At 44.0% G+C, this 12726-nt stretch overlaps 1 protein-coding gene across 9 annotated transcripts in view; it reads right to left on the bottom strand.

The window, feature by feature from the left end:
• Positions 1 to 12726, bottom strand: part of AMBRA1 (autophagy and beclin 1 regulator 1) — a 172481-nt gene that overhangs the window by 18617 nt on the left and 141138 nt on the right. For 8 of the 9 annotated variants that reach the window (XR_008662550.1, XM_055310902.1, XM_055310912.1 and 5 more), the window contains 2 exons: positions 12329 to 12517; positions 11326 to 11480 (listed from right to left, as the gene is read on the bottom strand). Coding sequence is in view for 7 of the 9 variants with exons in the window: in XM_055310902.1 (XP_055166877.1) it covers positions 11326 to 11480; positions 12329 to 12517 (344 nt within the window). In the remaining 2 variants the exon portion in view is untranslated. Of the gene's footprint in view, positions 1 to 8833; positions 9031 to 11325; positions 11481 to 12328; positions 12518 to 12726 lie in introns of all 9 variants that reach the window. The other variant, XR_008662549.1, reaches the window with a different exon arrangement.

Below are 12726 nucleotides of genomic sequence, written 5' to 3'. Positions count from 1 at the left end.
ATGGTTAAATATGAGTTGGTGTATACACTCAGAGGACAAAGTGGCTGTGATCTAACCACTGTGGTAGGATCACTGTTTAATTTTCCTTCACCCCAAGGGCAGGTGGCATGAATGAGGGGACACCCAGGGTTAAGGAGGGATAGGTGTTAATTTCAGGGGATTAAATGAGGGGAGCTTTGGTCTTGGCCTGTGGCAGCCCTACAAAGCTTCACAAGGGATTCTCACGTAAAGTCACAATGATTCATAACTGCAGGGAGCTGGACAGAGAAAGTAGCCTTGCAAGAAGAGGGATAATGTTAGTAAAATAGACGCTTTAAGGTTGTGCCGAATTTTTTGATGGAGGTCTCAAAGAAGAGAGTAGGCGAACTCTTCCAGAAATGTTCCAGACCAAGAAAGAAGCAAACATTGTCTCACATGTCACAAATTTACCTTTTATAGTTGTTGCAAAGGAATTAACAAATACTATCAATTTGCTTCTAAGTACAGGAACCTACTTTGGAGACAAAACCCTCAAGAGACCAGTATGAATGGATGACCCAGCTGAGACAAGGTCAGATGGACTGGAAAGAAGTAATAAAGGGTGAGACCCCCCAGACCTTGCTGCACAGACGTTCACAACCTCTATGGCTACAGAAGTCATGGGGCATGGATTTGTCCTCTGACTACAGTAGTCCCCCCAGTCTCCCACCCCTGTCAAGTCCTTAAACATCATCGAAAGGGCAGCTCCCAAGTGCCCATCTCTTCCAGTGTTTGGGTATTAGACTAAATCCTGCTTTGTGGCAGGAAGCCAGAAAATGCCATGTGAGGATCAGCAGCCACCAGGACTCCTAATAAGCACTCGCTTGCTTATCACACTCTAATGTGGGGGGTGAGAAGGAGGGCGGTGAGAGCAAAACATACGGGGGTGGGTGGGTAATAAGAACACAGAAGGTGAAGGATGGGTAGGACTCAGACTTACAGTCCTGAGAGGCCATCCGGTCCAACACTCCCCATTTCACACATGCCTGAAACTAAAGGAGCCCAGGGTAATGAGAAACTGGCCCATTTTCAGAACCACTCAGAGATGTAGTTTTCCCTCCATTCTCTGGCCAAAGCTCTCAAAGCACCTCGCCAAGAAGGGTATACTCCTCACAATTAGCCCTAGTGATGAGAATATCTCTTCGACGAGTTTCTTTCTTTCTTTCTTTCTTTCTTTCTTTCTTTCTTTCTTTCTTTCTTTCTTTCTTTCTTTCTATTTATTTATGATAGTCACACACGCACACACACACACACACACAGAGAGAGAGAGAGAGAGAGAGAGAGAGAGAGAGAGAGAGAGGCAGAGACACAGGCAGAGGGAGAAGCAGGCTCCACGCAGGGAGCCTGACGTGGGATTCGATCCTGGGGTCTCCAGGATCGCGCCCTGGGCCAAAGGCAGGCGCTAAACCGCTGCGCCACCCCGGGATCCCCTCGACAAGTTTCCTAATGCTGACAGGGGCTTTGGTAGTTCTGGCTACTCCCACAACATTGGTGGTGTAGGCTAGCAGTCTTTCCAACCTAGTGACTGGGGGAGTGGTCTCCTCCCAGATTCCAGTGGGGACCAGCTCTGGCTCCATAAACTCAAGGTTCATCAGCCCTCACCAGAAAGTCTGAGACAGTGTTAAGGGACAGCTCTGGCCTTCCCTTAAAATCACCCCAAATATATCTCAAGTAAAGGTTTCCTTAACACTCCTCAAGGACAAAGCTAGGTGGCCTGCCAAAAAATCTCTTTTCCCTTCCTCTTCATGAAGCTCTACCACCAAATTCCATGACACTGGAGGAGGAAAATCAGAACCTGGGGACCCTTTGTGGGGCTAAATGTAAAACCCAGCTGCTGATTCATGTTGGCAGAGTTCTGGTTTCACCTGTCTCAGCTATAGCTGCTTCCTGATAGATGACAAACACTGACAGCAACCCCTCTCCCCAAGGAGACTGTTCTCATTTCTGTCTAACATCTATGAAGGGAATTGGAATCAATAAGCTGGAAGGAGAGTCAGTGGAATCTCAGCACGTCACCAGATCTTCACAGTTCCAAGGAAGTGGGAGAAGATAATGATTCTTCTGCTTCTGGGGTCCAAGACAGTCTCTTGTACTTCTTGCCTTGCTATCCCTCAAACTTTGACTAATAGTAAGTAGGAGCAAAAGAAAAACAGTTCCTAGATCAAAACTAAAGGGATCTTGTTTCTTGTTCAGAGATGGACAGAAAAAGAATGAGAGGTGACCAGTTGCTCAGTGGGAAACCTTCTTCTCTACCTTTTTAAAATTAAGAGGAAAAATGTATTGTTGCCCTCAACAAGATGTTTTCTTTTTGGCTGCATATCAATAAAGCTTAGACCATTAGTTCAAGCAGCAAAAGGCACTGTTCAGATCAGCACAGATAAGAAGCTAAAAGAAAAAACTTTGTGGTTATCTTGTTTGGGTTTGGGAATCTCATCATCTATATAACTGAAATGGCTCCACGGTGTCAAGATGACGTGTGTACTCCGCAGATCTTCCCTGTTTTAACGAGGACTGTGGAAGCTGATTGAAAACTGAGGCTGGAAGGGCCATGAGAGAAGGCACAAGCCAAGGAGTCCATGAAGAAGAAAGGAAATGTGAAGAGGAAAAATGCCTTTTTGGTAAATCAGAGGTCTTAGGCTTTTAGAGAGGGTTATTAGAGAAAAATTAACTCTCTGAGAAGAGGGAGAAATCAATGGAAAGCAGATGCTAAGGGACACCTGACCTTTTCATTGGAAATGGATGGCTACACATCTTGTTAGAGGCTGAGAAATGCACACTTCCCAGAGCAGGCCAGGGGAGAGGCTCAGCTCATCTTTCTTTTGAGCTGCTGATTTGCTTAGATTCATGAATTACTGAAGTTTCTTCATCCCTAGGAAAATCTGTTTTTCAGAAATTTTAATTTCTCTTACTGTCTCTGAGCCTTGTTTATATTCTACTTTGGAGTTTAGAACTTGTAAAGAGGCTGATTTTAAAGTGACCATTTAAAAACAAGAATTAGAATACCAGTTCACCTACCTCTCCCCTTTATTCAGCTTTAGTAGGAACAAATCTGCCTAGATCACTCTTGTCCAAACCAAAGTTCTCGCAACAGAAAAGAAGAGCAACAGTCCCTTAACTTTTTTTTTTTTTTTAAAGTAAGCTCTAGGCCCAACGCAGGGCTTAGACTCACAACCCCAAGATCAAGAGTCACGTGTCCTACCGACTGAGCTGGCCAGGCACCCCCTTTTCCTAACCTTTGGAATGTGTCAGCCTTTGCTGCCATTGATAATAATGCTTTGAAGTCATCTCTAGCCAACCTCTTGTGATTTACTGAGACCTGTAAACTCTCTCTTATTCATTTATTCCTCTCAAACAGAACCCATAGAAATAGTCAAAGAACATGAATTTTCTTTTTCAATTGGCCTGATGTTTTCCAAAGGCCATCTCAGGCCATTAGGATCAAAACAGAGAGGTTACTTCAGCTGAGGGACCTACTTTGGTGCTAAATAAAATACCAAGGCACTTAATACTCCTAGAACTCCCAGAAACTAAAATAATTACTTCCTCCTCTTCCCACAAGTCTGTGCAGAGAACAAGTTCTTGAACTTCCTTAGTTTCATAAATCTCAAAAGAAATGGCCAAATGAGTAGTTGTTCTAGATATTCACCTTGGATAAGAGAGTCTTTCAGTATATTCCAACACATTCACTATGTTTTAGTTGATATGTATTTTTGGAAGAGGAGTGTTGAGGATGATTAAACATTAAAATACTTTGTATTTTATACTTAAAAATATATTAAAATACTTTCAGCTTCTACAAATTCAAGAATTGGTTCCCTTACCAATCCTTGAAAAAACAAAATGTTTTGCCTTTTGCTTTTGCAACTATAACTATCTACTGGGAATCTCTCAACATGTCTCAGTGCTGGGACTAGCACAACAAGAAACCAATATTGGACAAATTGTGAAAATGAGTGGACACTCCCTGTTTTCATAAGAATTATCTCCTGGATATTTTCATTTAATTACCATTACCAAGACATGTGCCAGACACACTTATAGTGCTGGTGACCAGAGGTGTGTGTTCATGTATGTGTAGGAAATACACACCATGCAAAATATCAAAGGGACACATATTCCTAGAAATGCTGAGTGTCTTCTGTGTGCAGGAGACAGTGAAGGCTGGGAATCCAGCATTGTAAAGACCAGTCAAGAAGCCAGTTGTGGGAGCACCTGGGTGGTTCAGTCAGCTAAGCATCTGCCTTCAGCTCAGGTCATGATCCCGGGGTCCAGGGATCGTGCCCTGCACTGGGTGCCCTATTCAGCAGGGGAGTCTTCTTCTCCCTCTCCCTCTGCCTCTCCCCCTGCTTGTGCTCTCTTTCAAATAAATAGATATAATCTTAAAAAAAAAAAAAAAAGGAAGCCAGTTGTGTGGAAAGAGAACAGGGACCAGGTCCATTTTATGCATGGCATTCCCAGACCTCACAAAATACTTGGCATAGTAGGGGCACAATAAAATTTTGTTGAGTGTAAAGAATAACGCACAGAATAGATTGCACTCTACTAAGAGGCCATAGGGGAAAGAAATCATGAGAGTTACCCTAGAGGTATCTGTCATGGAAAAATTCACCTAAACTAATTGTAGCTCTACTGTTATTTTTAATGTTTTATCTTGCCCCCTCCCTTCTCTGACAAACTGCATCAGAAACACCCCTGAATTCTCCCCTACTCCCTCCCCCTTTCCTGCAGTGTACTGAAGAAAGGCACTTTCTGAGGATAGATGCTTTGTACCACATCTCAGAAGTCAACTTTAAGATAATTGCAGCGGAAGCAGCTTTTAATCAACTGACAGGCAGCTTTAAGAAAATTAATGAGGACAAAATCTTAGGAAGGAGTAAATCATTTCTGACAACAAAGCTGTCTCTCTTTTATCTCAATCTCCCCTTGAAGAAATAGTACCCACCCTTCCAGGATACAAAAATAAAATATCTTTATTTTTGGTTTTTGCCACTCCCAAGGCCAGACAAGATTAAGAAAGGCTCATTCCCTTAGATTTCTGTAGAATACCCCGGACTGAACTAGAGTTCTCGGGCACTTTTGAAAAATTAAACTTTCAGAATCTTGGGAAGTATAGATGAGTGGATTATGTCACAGGCTAAATAGGGGGCAAGGAGGCTACAGTGAAGCCTACATACTGAAGAATGGAGCTAGGACAGGCCCAAAGAGCCTGCACACGTTGGTTACATAAACGCTGGTCAGTGCTGACAGCACTAGACACTCAAACTGCCCCAGGATCTAAGTTATAATTTAGTTGTGACTAATTTTGAGCACTCTGGATACCAAGGCTTTTCTGTGGTTCATTTTAATGAACTTAAAATAATAATCAGTTATCACTAGGCTCTGTGAAGATGGCTATAAAAATGACAGAAAATGGTTATAAAGAGAAAGACAACTGATGTTTCTTTATAATTAAGATGACTCTAAGATATCCATTAATGGGCATCATAGTGATGTATCCCATCAAATAATAACAGTGAATGGAATGTTGGAAAAGGGAACTCAAGAAGTCCTCCTTCAGAGGGGAAGGGCCAAGTGAAAAATAAAGATACTGCTTCTCACTTTTTAAGCTGAAGCATCTCTGTATTCTACAGCACACAGGCAAGCAGGCATGAGCTCACAGTTAAGAGCTCAAGTAAAGTCAACTGTGGGCAGGTAAGAATTTTAATCAGAAATGGAAAAAGGCAGGACACCTGGGGGGTTCAGTGGTTGAGTGTCTGCCTTTTGGCTCCAGGTGTTCAGGATTCAGGATTCCAGGGTTCAGGATTGAGTCCCACATCGGCTCCTACGGGCCTGCTTCTCCCTCTGCCTGTGTCTCTCATGAATAAATAAATAGATCTTTTTAAAAAAAGAAAAAAATGGAAAAAGGTAGGGTGCACCTGGGTGGCTCAGTCAGTTAAGTATCTGCCTTAGGCTCAGGTCATGATCTCAGGGTTCTGGACTCAGACCCTCACCCTGAGCTCTCTCCTCAGTGGGGAGTCTGCTTCTCCCTCTCCCTCTTTGTGCACACATTCTTTCTCTCTTTCTCAAATAAATGGGTAGAAGGAAGGAAGAAAGGAAGGAAGGAAGGAAGGAAGGAAGGAAGGAAGGAAGGAAGGGAGGAAGGAAAACAAGAAATGGAAAAAGGCCTCATGTCATTAGTACTATCACTAGGATGCTAGCATGATCCAGAATGCTTTGGGCTGGAGGTACTCATCAATTTCTCAAATTCCTGTAAGTATCCGAAAAATCTGGTTAATTGGATCCATAGTAGTAAATCAGATGAGGTTCCTGAGACAGAGTGAGAACACAAAGGGAAAGGTCAAAGTTATACTGACATGTGAGGTCTAATAAGAATCCCCATGCAGTCAGAGATTGGTTCTCCATCTAGACTGAGTGTGCAGAGTCATCAGGAGGGCCCCACCTCTACATCCTCTAATTCTGCAGGTCTCATGTGAGGATAAGAATCTGAATTTCTATGAAGTTCTCTAATGATGCTGATGTGCTCTCAGGGGAGTACACATTGAGAACTACAGCCCTGTTACTTATGAGTAGATTGTAGTTCTATAAAAAATGGTAACAAATCTCCCTTCCTTTCCCTGTTGCCTAGGATCACTTGAAGATGAAGGGGATGCATATCTCTAGAGCCAGAGCTCCAGAGAAAAAAGGGTGTACATGGGGACAGTTCACCACTGCAGGACTCTCAAGGTGAAGAAGTAGGGGAGGTCAGGGGCGAAGAGGAAGAGAAAGAGGGGGATGAGAGGAAGATGAGGGAGAGAAGGGGAAAGAGAAGGGATAAATAAAAGAAGGGGGGGAAGAAGGGAGGGAAAAAGTGGATAGCTTTCTTCCCAACACCCCCTCCAAACTAACAACCTACCTAGGTAACAGTTGCTCAACACTTGAATGCAGTTTTACCACATAGCCACAAAGAAAAAGCTTTCAATAAAATTGACCCTTGCATATTTGAAGCTTGGCCTTAAAGAGCACTGTGCTGTTCCACAGAGAAAGGAGAGCCAAATTGCTTCCTGTCCTAGAGCTTCTCTCATCCAAGTCAAATGACAATGTCCTCATCCATCACTTCTGCCAATAAAATGACCAGAGAGAAAAAGCAAACTAGCACTGGTAAGATTCAAGCAACCAGTGCCTCTAGGACTTGCAGGGATTATGCAATGAGGATCTTCTTCAGTTCTTACTGAAGCACTTAAGTGCACATATCCCCTACCTGTTGGGGGAATAGTCTATGTATCTGGGAAAAACAGCAGACAACACTTTAATTCCTGTGTTGAAAGCACTAATCCTTATTCTTGCTTTCCAGCTCAACATGCCCCAAAATCACTTATACCCTTTCCCCCCACTCCCTAACCCCAGTTGCTAATTTTTGCCCTAGGTAAAATAGCACTTATTAGTTACACAAAAGTGGAAGAGCAGTCTGGTCTATGACTATTTCTGGTATCATTAGTAATTTTATATTTTTGTTATGCTTTCACTTGGTTACAACCAAAGTTATAACGTGCAATTGCGACTATTTTGGAAAATTAATTGCAGTTTTCTGTTACAATATTATGCCTTTGTTCCAATTAGAAAATGAAAGCAGAGAGGGCACCCAGGCAGCTTAGTGTTTGAGTATTCAGCAAAACTTTAGCTCAGCAATCTCCAAATGCCTAACTTAAAAAAACCAGACAAGTGAACAAAAAAGCCCTCCCTGGCTCCAGAGCAAGGGAGTCAGACAGAAAATAAGGCCCTAATGCAGAATAGCATCCCTAGCCTGGAAGAGCCTGGAATGGATTGGGGTGGGGGGAAGGGAATTAAATATGTGCTCAGTCTTATTTTTCCAGATTTGCCAATCAATACTGAAGTTGGGAAGACTGAGCCTAGCCTCAGAAGGAGAGAAGGGAAATATCAAAAGGACCCTGATCCTAGAAACACGGATAAAAATGAAATTGCTCAACGTGGAGGGGAGGGGAGAACAGAATCTAGCACACAGATATTGAAGGGAGAGCCCGGGGGAATTGCGGGGGGGGGGGGGGGGTCAGGCAGCAACAGCTGAGAAAAGATGGCAGGTGAAGCGCAGACAACCAAAAAGCTAAGTAAGAGTCTGGTGGGAAATGGAGCACAAAGGTCATGGTGCCTGCCACAAGATTAGCCAAGGCTCAAAGCACCATGCATGAAATCACAAGTAAGCTTGAGACTGTGTCTCTGCCTTGCTGAAGAGGCTGAGGGCAGAAACCTAAAATGAAGAAAGCAGTCATTAAGAACAGCAGTTCTCAAACTCAAGTGCGTATCAGAATCACCTGGAAAGCCCGTTTTACAAATACAAACACCTGCGCCCCTCCTGCTCCATTCTTAGGGTGGCTCTTTAGGTCTAAAGTGCTGTCTGTTTCTGATAAGGACCCCATGTATTCTAATGCAGGTTGTCCGAGGAGCACAGTTTGAGAAGCACTAATCCAGAGACTTGAAGAACTGCTTAGAATAAATGTACCCAGGCAAAACAGCAATTAGCAATTCATTTTCAGGAGAGTTTTCATATGGTATTGGGTAAGAGATCATCTCTTGGGGAGAGATGTCACTTAGTGGGAATTAAAATAAGGTTAAGTCAATGCTCTGGAATTGATTCCTGGGAATGTCTGTTGGCCCGACAAGCTCACCTCTCTGAATATTATCACAGTGAATTCCAAGAGGTAACACCAAAATGAAGGGGAATTCCAGGCAGAAAAGCTTGAGAACAGGCCAATCACCCACAAAAACATTCCTTGGCAGACAGAGCTTGACATTACAGATGGAGACACCCACCTATACTTACCTGTGCAAAGAGGGAGATGCTCTATTGTCCCATTAAACCCTTGCTCCCTGTTCTCAGACAAAATGGCACTTCTTGCCTTAAACGGCGGTACAGCACAGCTATCCAAAAAAGCTGGTGTCTTCCCTTCCACCAATGACTGAATTCAGGGACAACTGCTGAATGCTTTGGTGCCTCTGGAGGTAAGGGGCAACCAAGACCTGGAAAACCAGAAACCTTTCTGTAGCGCAGGGGTTTAAAGTCAGACTCGGTGGACACAGGGTAAGCAAAACCTTGTTCAGAAGCCTGGATCCTGTCTCCTGGGTGAGAGGAACACTTCCCAAATGGGAGCTTTCTAGTTACTTCAGCTCCCTAAGTGGCAGATGGTGCCTACTGAGAATCAAAAAAGCCTCACTAGGAGGCCTGAGAAATAGCTCTTGTCACGAGGCATGCAGCAGCTGGCTAGCCGCCCTGAGCCCCTTAGCAGGACAGCAATGGATTACCACATCTCCTCAGCAGACTCCTCCAACTGCATTCCCTGAGCTGCCAGCCCCATATGTGACAACATCTTGGCTTCCGCCCTGTAGCTGTTTGCCCTCAGCCAGATGTTTGTAGCTACTTATGGGAAAGAGGAACCTTGCTAGGATGGAGGACTGGCAGGCTGTGCCCAGGAGTTGGGCAGGAGCCCTGGCTTCCGGAAGAGGCTAGAGATGTCCATTAGTGTTGCCAAAATCAGATCCTGTCTCTTAATGATTATAACCAATTATTCCACAATTAGGCAGGAAGGGTTTAGAAGAACAGCTGTTGGGACCAGGATTTTAGGTAGTGAAAGGCAGGTACTTTTACCATCCAAATCTGCTAAAGAGAAACAAAAGAATATTTAAACCTCAGTGTCCATCCTCAAATATCTAGATAAGAAAACAGGCCTGTGAACTTCCCATGACATCCTCTTCCAAGCAACTAATACCAGATATTTCCAAAGTCATCTGGAATTCAAGAATCGGGAGTTTCCTGTCAGTATGATGTCAAGAGCACAGATTGCCTGTTTCTTCCCTTTCAGAGGCTTGGTGGAACATGCTGTCCCCTATCACTGGTTCTGCTTGTTATCTATCACCTAGAAATGCTAAGGAGGATGCTTTTCTTGAGATTCTCTTCCATTCATTCAGCTTTTCCGAAATGTCAGGTTCCTTATTAGGTACTCGGACTTCATAAACATGACACAGATATGGTCTTCATTTTTGGGAGCTCACAGGTCCAAAGATGGAGAATGACATGGAAACAAATAAGTGAAGTCTGGAGTGATGAGTGTTAACATGAGCGTAACAAAGCATGGTGGTGGCACAAGAAGGGAGTGATTAAGAAAGGTTCTGCAGAAGGGAAAGAGCTGCCAAAGTCAGGTTTGAGAGAGAGAAGAGCAGGCCAGGTAAGAGGCACACTGGCAAGAAAGAGCCTTCTGAAATTCAGGATGCTTGGAAAATGACTCAGTAGAGTCAGATAGAGCGTCCTTGTAGGAGATGGGAGGAAGAGGCTGGCATCGACCACGCTAGGCCACCCACTCTCTGTCACTTTCTACATAATGGATCCTATCTCTACCTTTTTCTTTAAAACAAATGCTTCATTCCAGGCATTAAACATCTATATGCATAGCACTAAATGAAGGACCCTGGGGGATACGTCCCTAAGGAGCTTACACTGAACCTAATTGGGCAGATTAAACACACACCACTCAGATAAAGAAAACACAAAACAACACATAAACATGCACATAAAACTATAAATGGCACCAAGAGAGAGTGCTAAGGGAATTCACAGGTTCTTAGCTTAAGATGGAGCTTAAATACCATCTAATTAGAGAACCATTCAAATGCTCAATTCCCCTTGGCAAAAGCAAATGAGTCCCTCTGGGAACTCAGTCAGAAACCAGTACAGTTGAGTCCAGAAGGCCACTTACCCCATGATGCCCATAAGGCTTTTAATGGCAATACAAGAGAGGTCCACCTTGGACAAAAGAGGGTCTCAATAGGACCTTTCTCTGCTAATGAAATGGATGAGACGGTTAAGAGCATAGCAGCTACCCAAAGGCCTCATCTTCTAACATGATTACAACCCACAGAAAAGAACATTTCATAGTATACCAAGTATCACTTTTTATAGCTTACTTCCTCAAAAAATTTTTTAATAAGCATAAATATTTCATTGGGTCCTTTATGTATCTCCAGACTAAAGGTCTCACACTGAGGTAAGGAGGTATTCAGTTTGGGCTTCATCCAAAATACTTTCAGGCCTCTGGGGAGCTCAGCTCAGGAACTAGGGTATGAGAAAGCTCCTGCCTTTTAATAGTCCAAAGCTTCTAAAAGTGAAGCCTCCTGGTCACAGATGGGCTGGACTGCGGTCTTTCTCACTCCTTACAGACATGCTATCTCTAGTCCGTGCTGGGAGGTCACACCATTGTCCTTCACTATCCTACCAAGTCTGGAGAACTGCCCTATGATGGAGGCACAAGCCATGGCACTCACCCTCATGGAGGTCTCGCCACCATGGGCCTGTTGCAGCCTGAAGACCTGGGCCACCATGTGCTCTGTGGAGGGATGCAGCAGGATCCTCCTCGAGGCCAAGCCCACCATTACGTATCGGCCCATTGGCGATAGGCTCACTGAAATGGCATTGGGACCTGAGAGCCAACAGAACAGAGAGATGTTTCCCAGAGTTCTTGCCATTACAAGGAAATAACACTCCCTCTCAGTCTTTTCTCTTTACTTCCAATTTGCACCGTTGGTTTCCCAGGGGCTCTCTCATAGGAGTGCAATGAGGAGGACAATGGGAAGGCATGTCAAGTGTTGGATACAATGTATGACATATAGAAAGTACTTAAACGCTAACCACTGTCATCACAGAATCACATCTTTAAAAATTGGTACCAGTCTGCAAACACTACTTTGAAATCTATTTTCACTTCACATATTATGACCATTTTTTCCACCATTAAATATTCTTCTACAAGAGCATTTTAAGGGCCAAGTGGTATTCTGCCTTATTGGTGCACCACTGCAGATTTAAGCAATTCTTCACCATTGGGCATTTTTCTCTATGATAAGCCACACTGCTATGAACACCCCTGTATATAAATCTTTGTACAGTTTTCCGATTATTTCCTTAGAAGTGGGATTGTTGGATCAAAGAGACCATATTATTTAAGGGGCTTCTGATACACAATGCCAAACTGCCTCGTGGTGCATGAGTGTATGTGCTTCCCCAAGCCGTGAGCAAAGCTCCTCCTTTATCTGGAGCCATCAAAACAGGAGCACGTTGGTGATGCTGGCATGGCAGGAAGGACTCTGACAGTCTTCTGCAATGCTACCAGCCAGGACTCCTGCAAAGTAATCTTCCTCTGGCCTGTGCCCCAGAGAAGCAGGCACAGGATATGACCATTACTCCAACCTAAGCTGTGCCTCACCTAGGAATGCCCATGCCAAGGCACCAGCATCCCTCTGTCACTAGGTTGGGCTTCCTATCCCTTACCAAATCGCTTGGTGTAGAGCATTTCACCCAGGTTATGGGGGGCCAACGAGTACACTGCCAGGATGCCTTCATCAGGAAAGCCCCTTTGGCTGCTAGGGATGAAAGCTGCTAGGAGCTGGCCATCTGCAGAAATGTCACAGCTGGCATCATTGTAGATCTTGCAGTTCTGCACCAGCACATTCACGGAAGCTGCATCAGACAAAGAAAGAAAAGAGGGTAAGAAAGTTTGAGTTGATGGTGTGAAAAATTCTGGGCCAAGAAATTTCAGGGCCTTTCTAAGGGCCTGAACCCTCTTCAGAAATGCTAAAGGCCACGTCGTCAATCAAACTAAAATATGATGGGACAAGCAACACAAGAGATAGAAAAGATATGTGTCTTTTACCACATTAATAGGAAAT

This window comes from Nyctereutes procyonoides, unplaced genomic scaffold, assembly GCF_905146905.1.
Source record: "Nyctereutes procyonoides isolate TBG_1078 unplaced genomic scaffold, NYPRO_anot_genome, whole genome shotgun sequence".
Lineage (NCBI taxonomy): Eukaryota > Metazoa > Chordata > Mammalia > Carnivora > Canidae > Nyctereutes > Nyctereutes procyonoides.
Note: the sequence above shows the minus strand (reverse complement) of the source record. Positions and strands in the feature narration are given on the sequence as shown.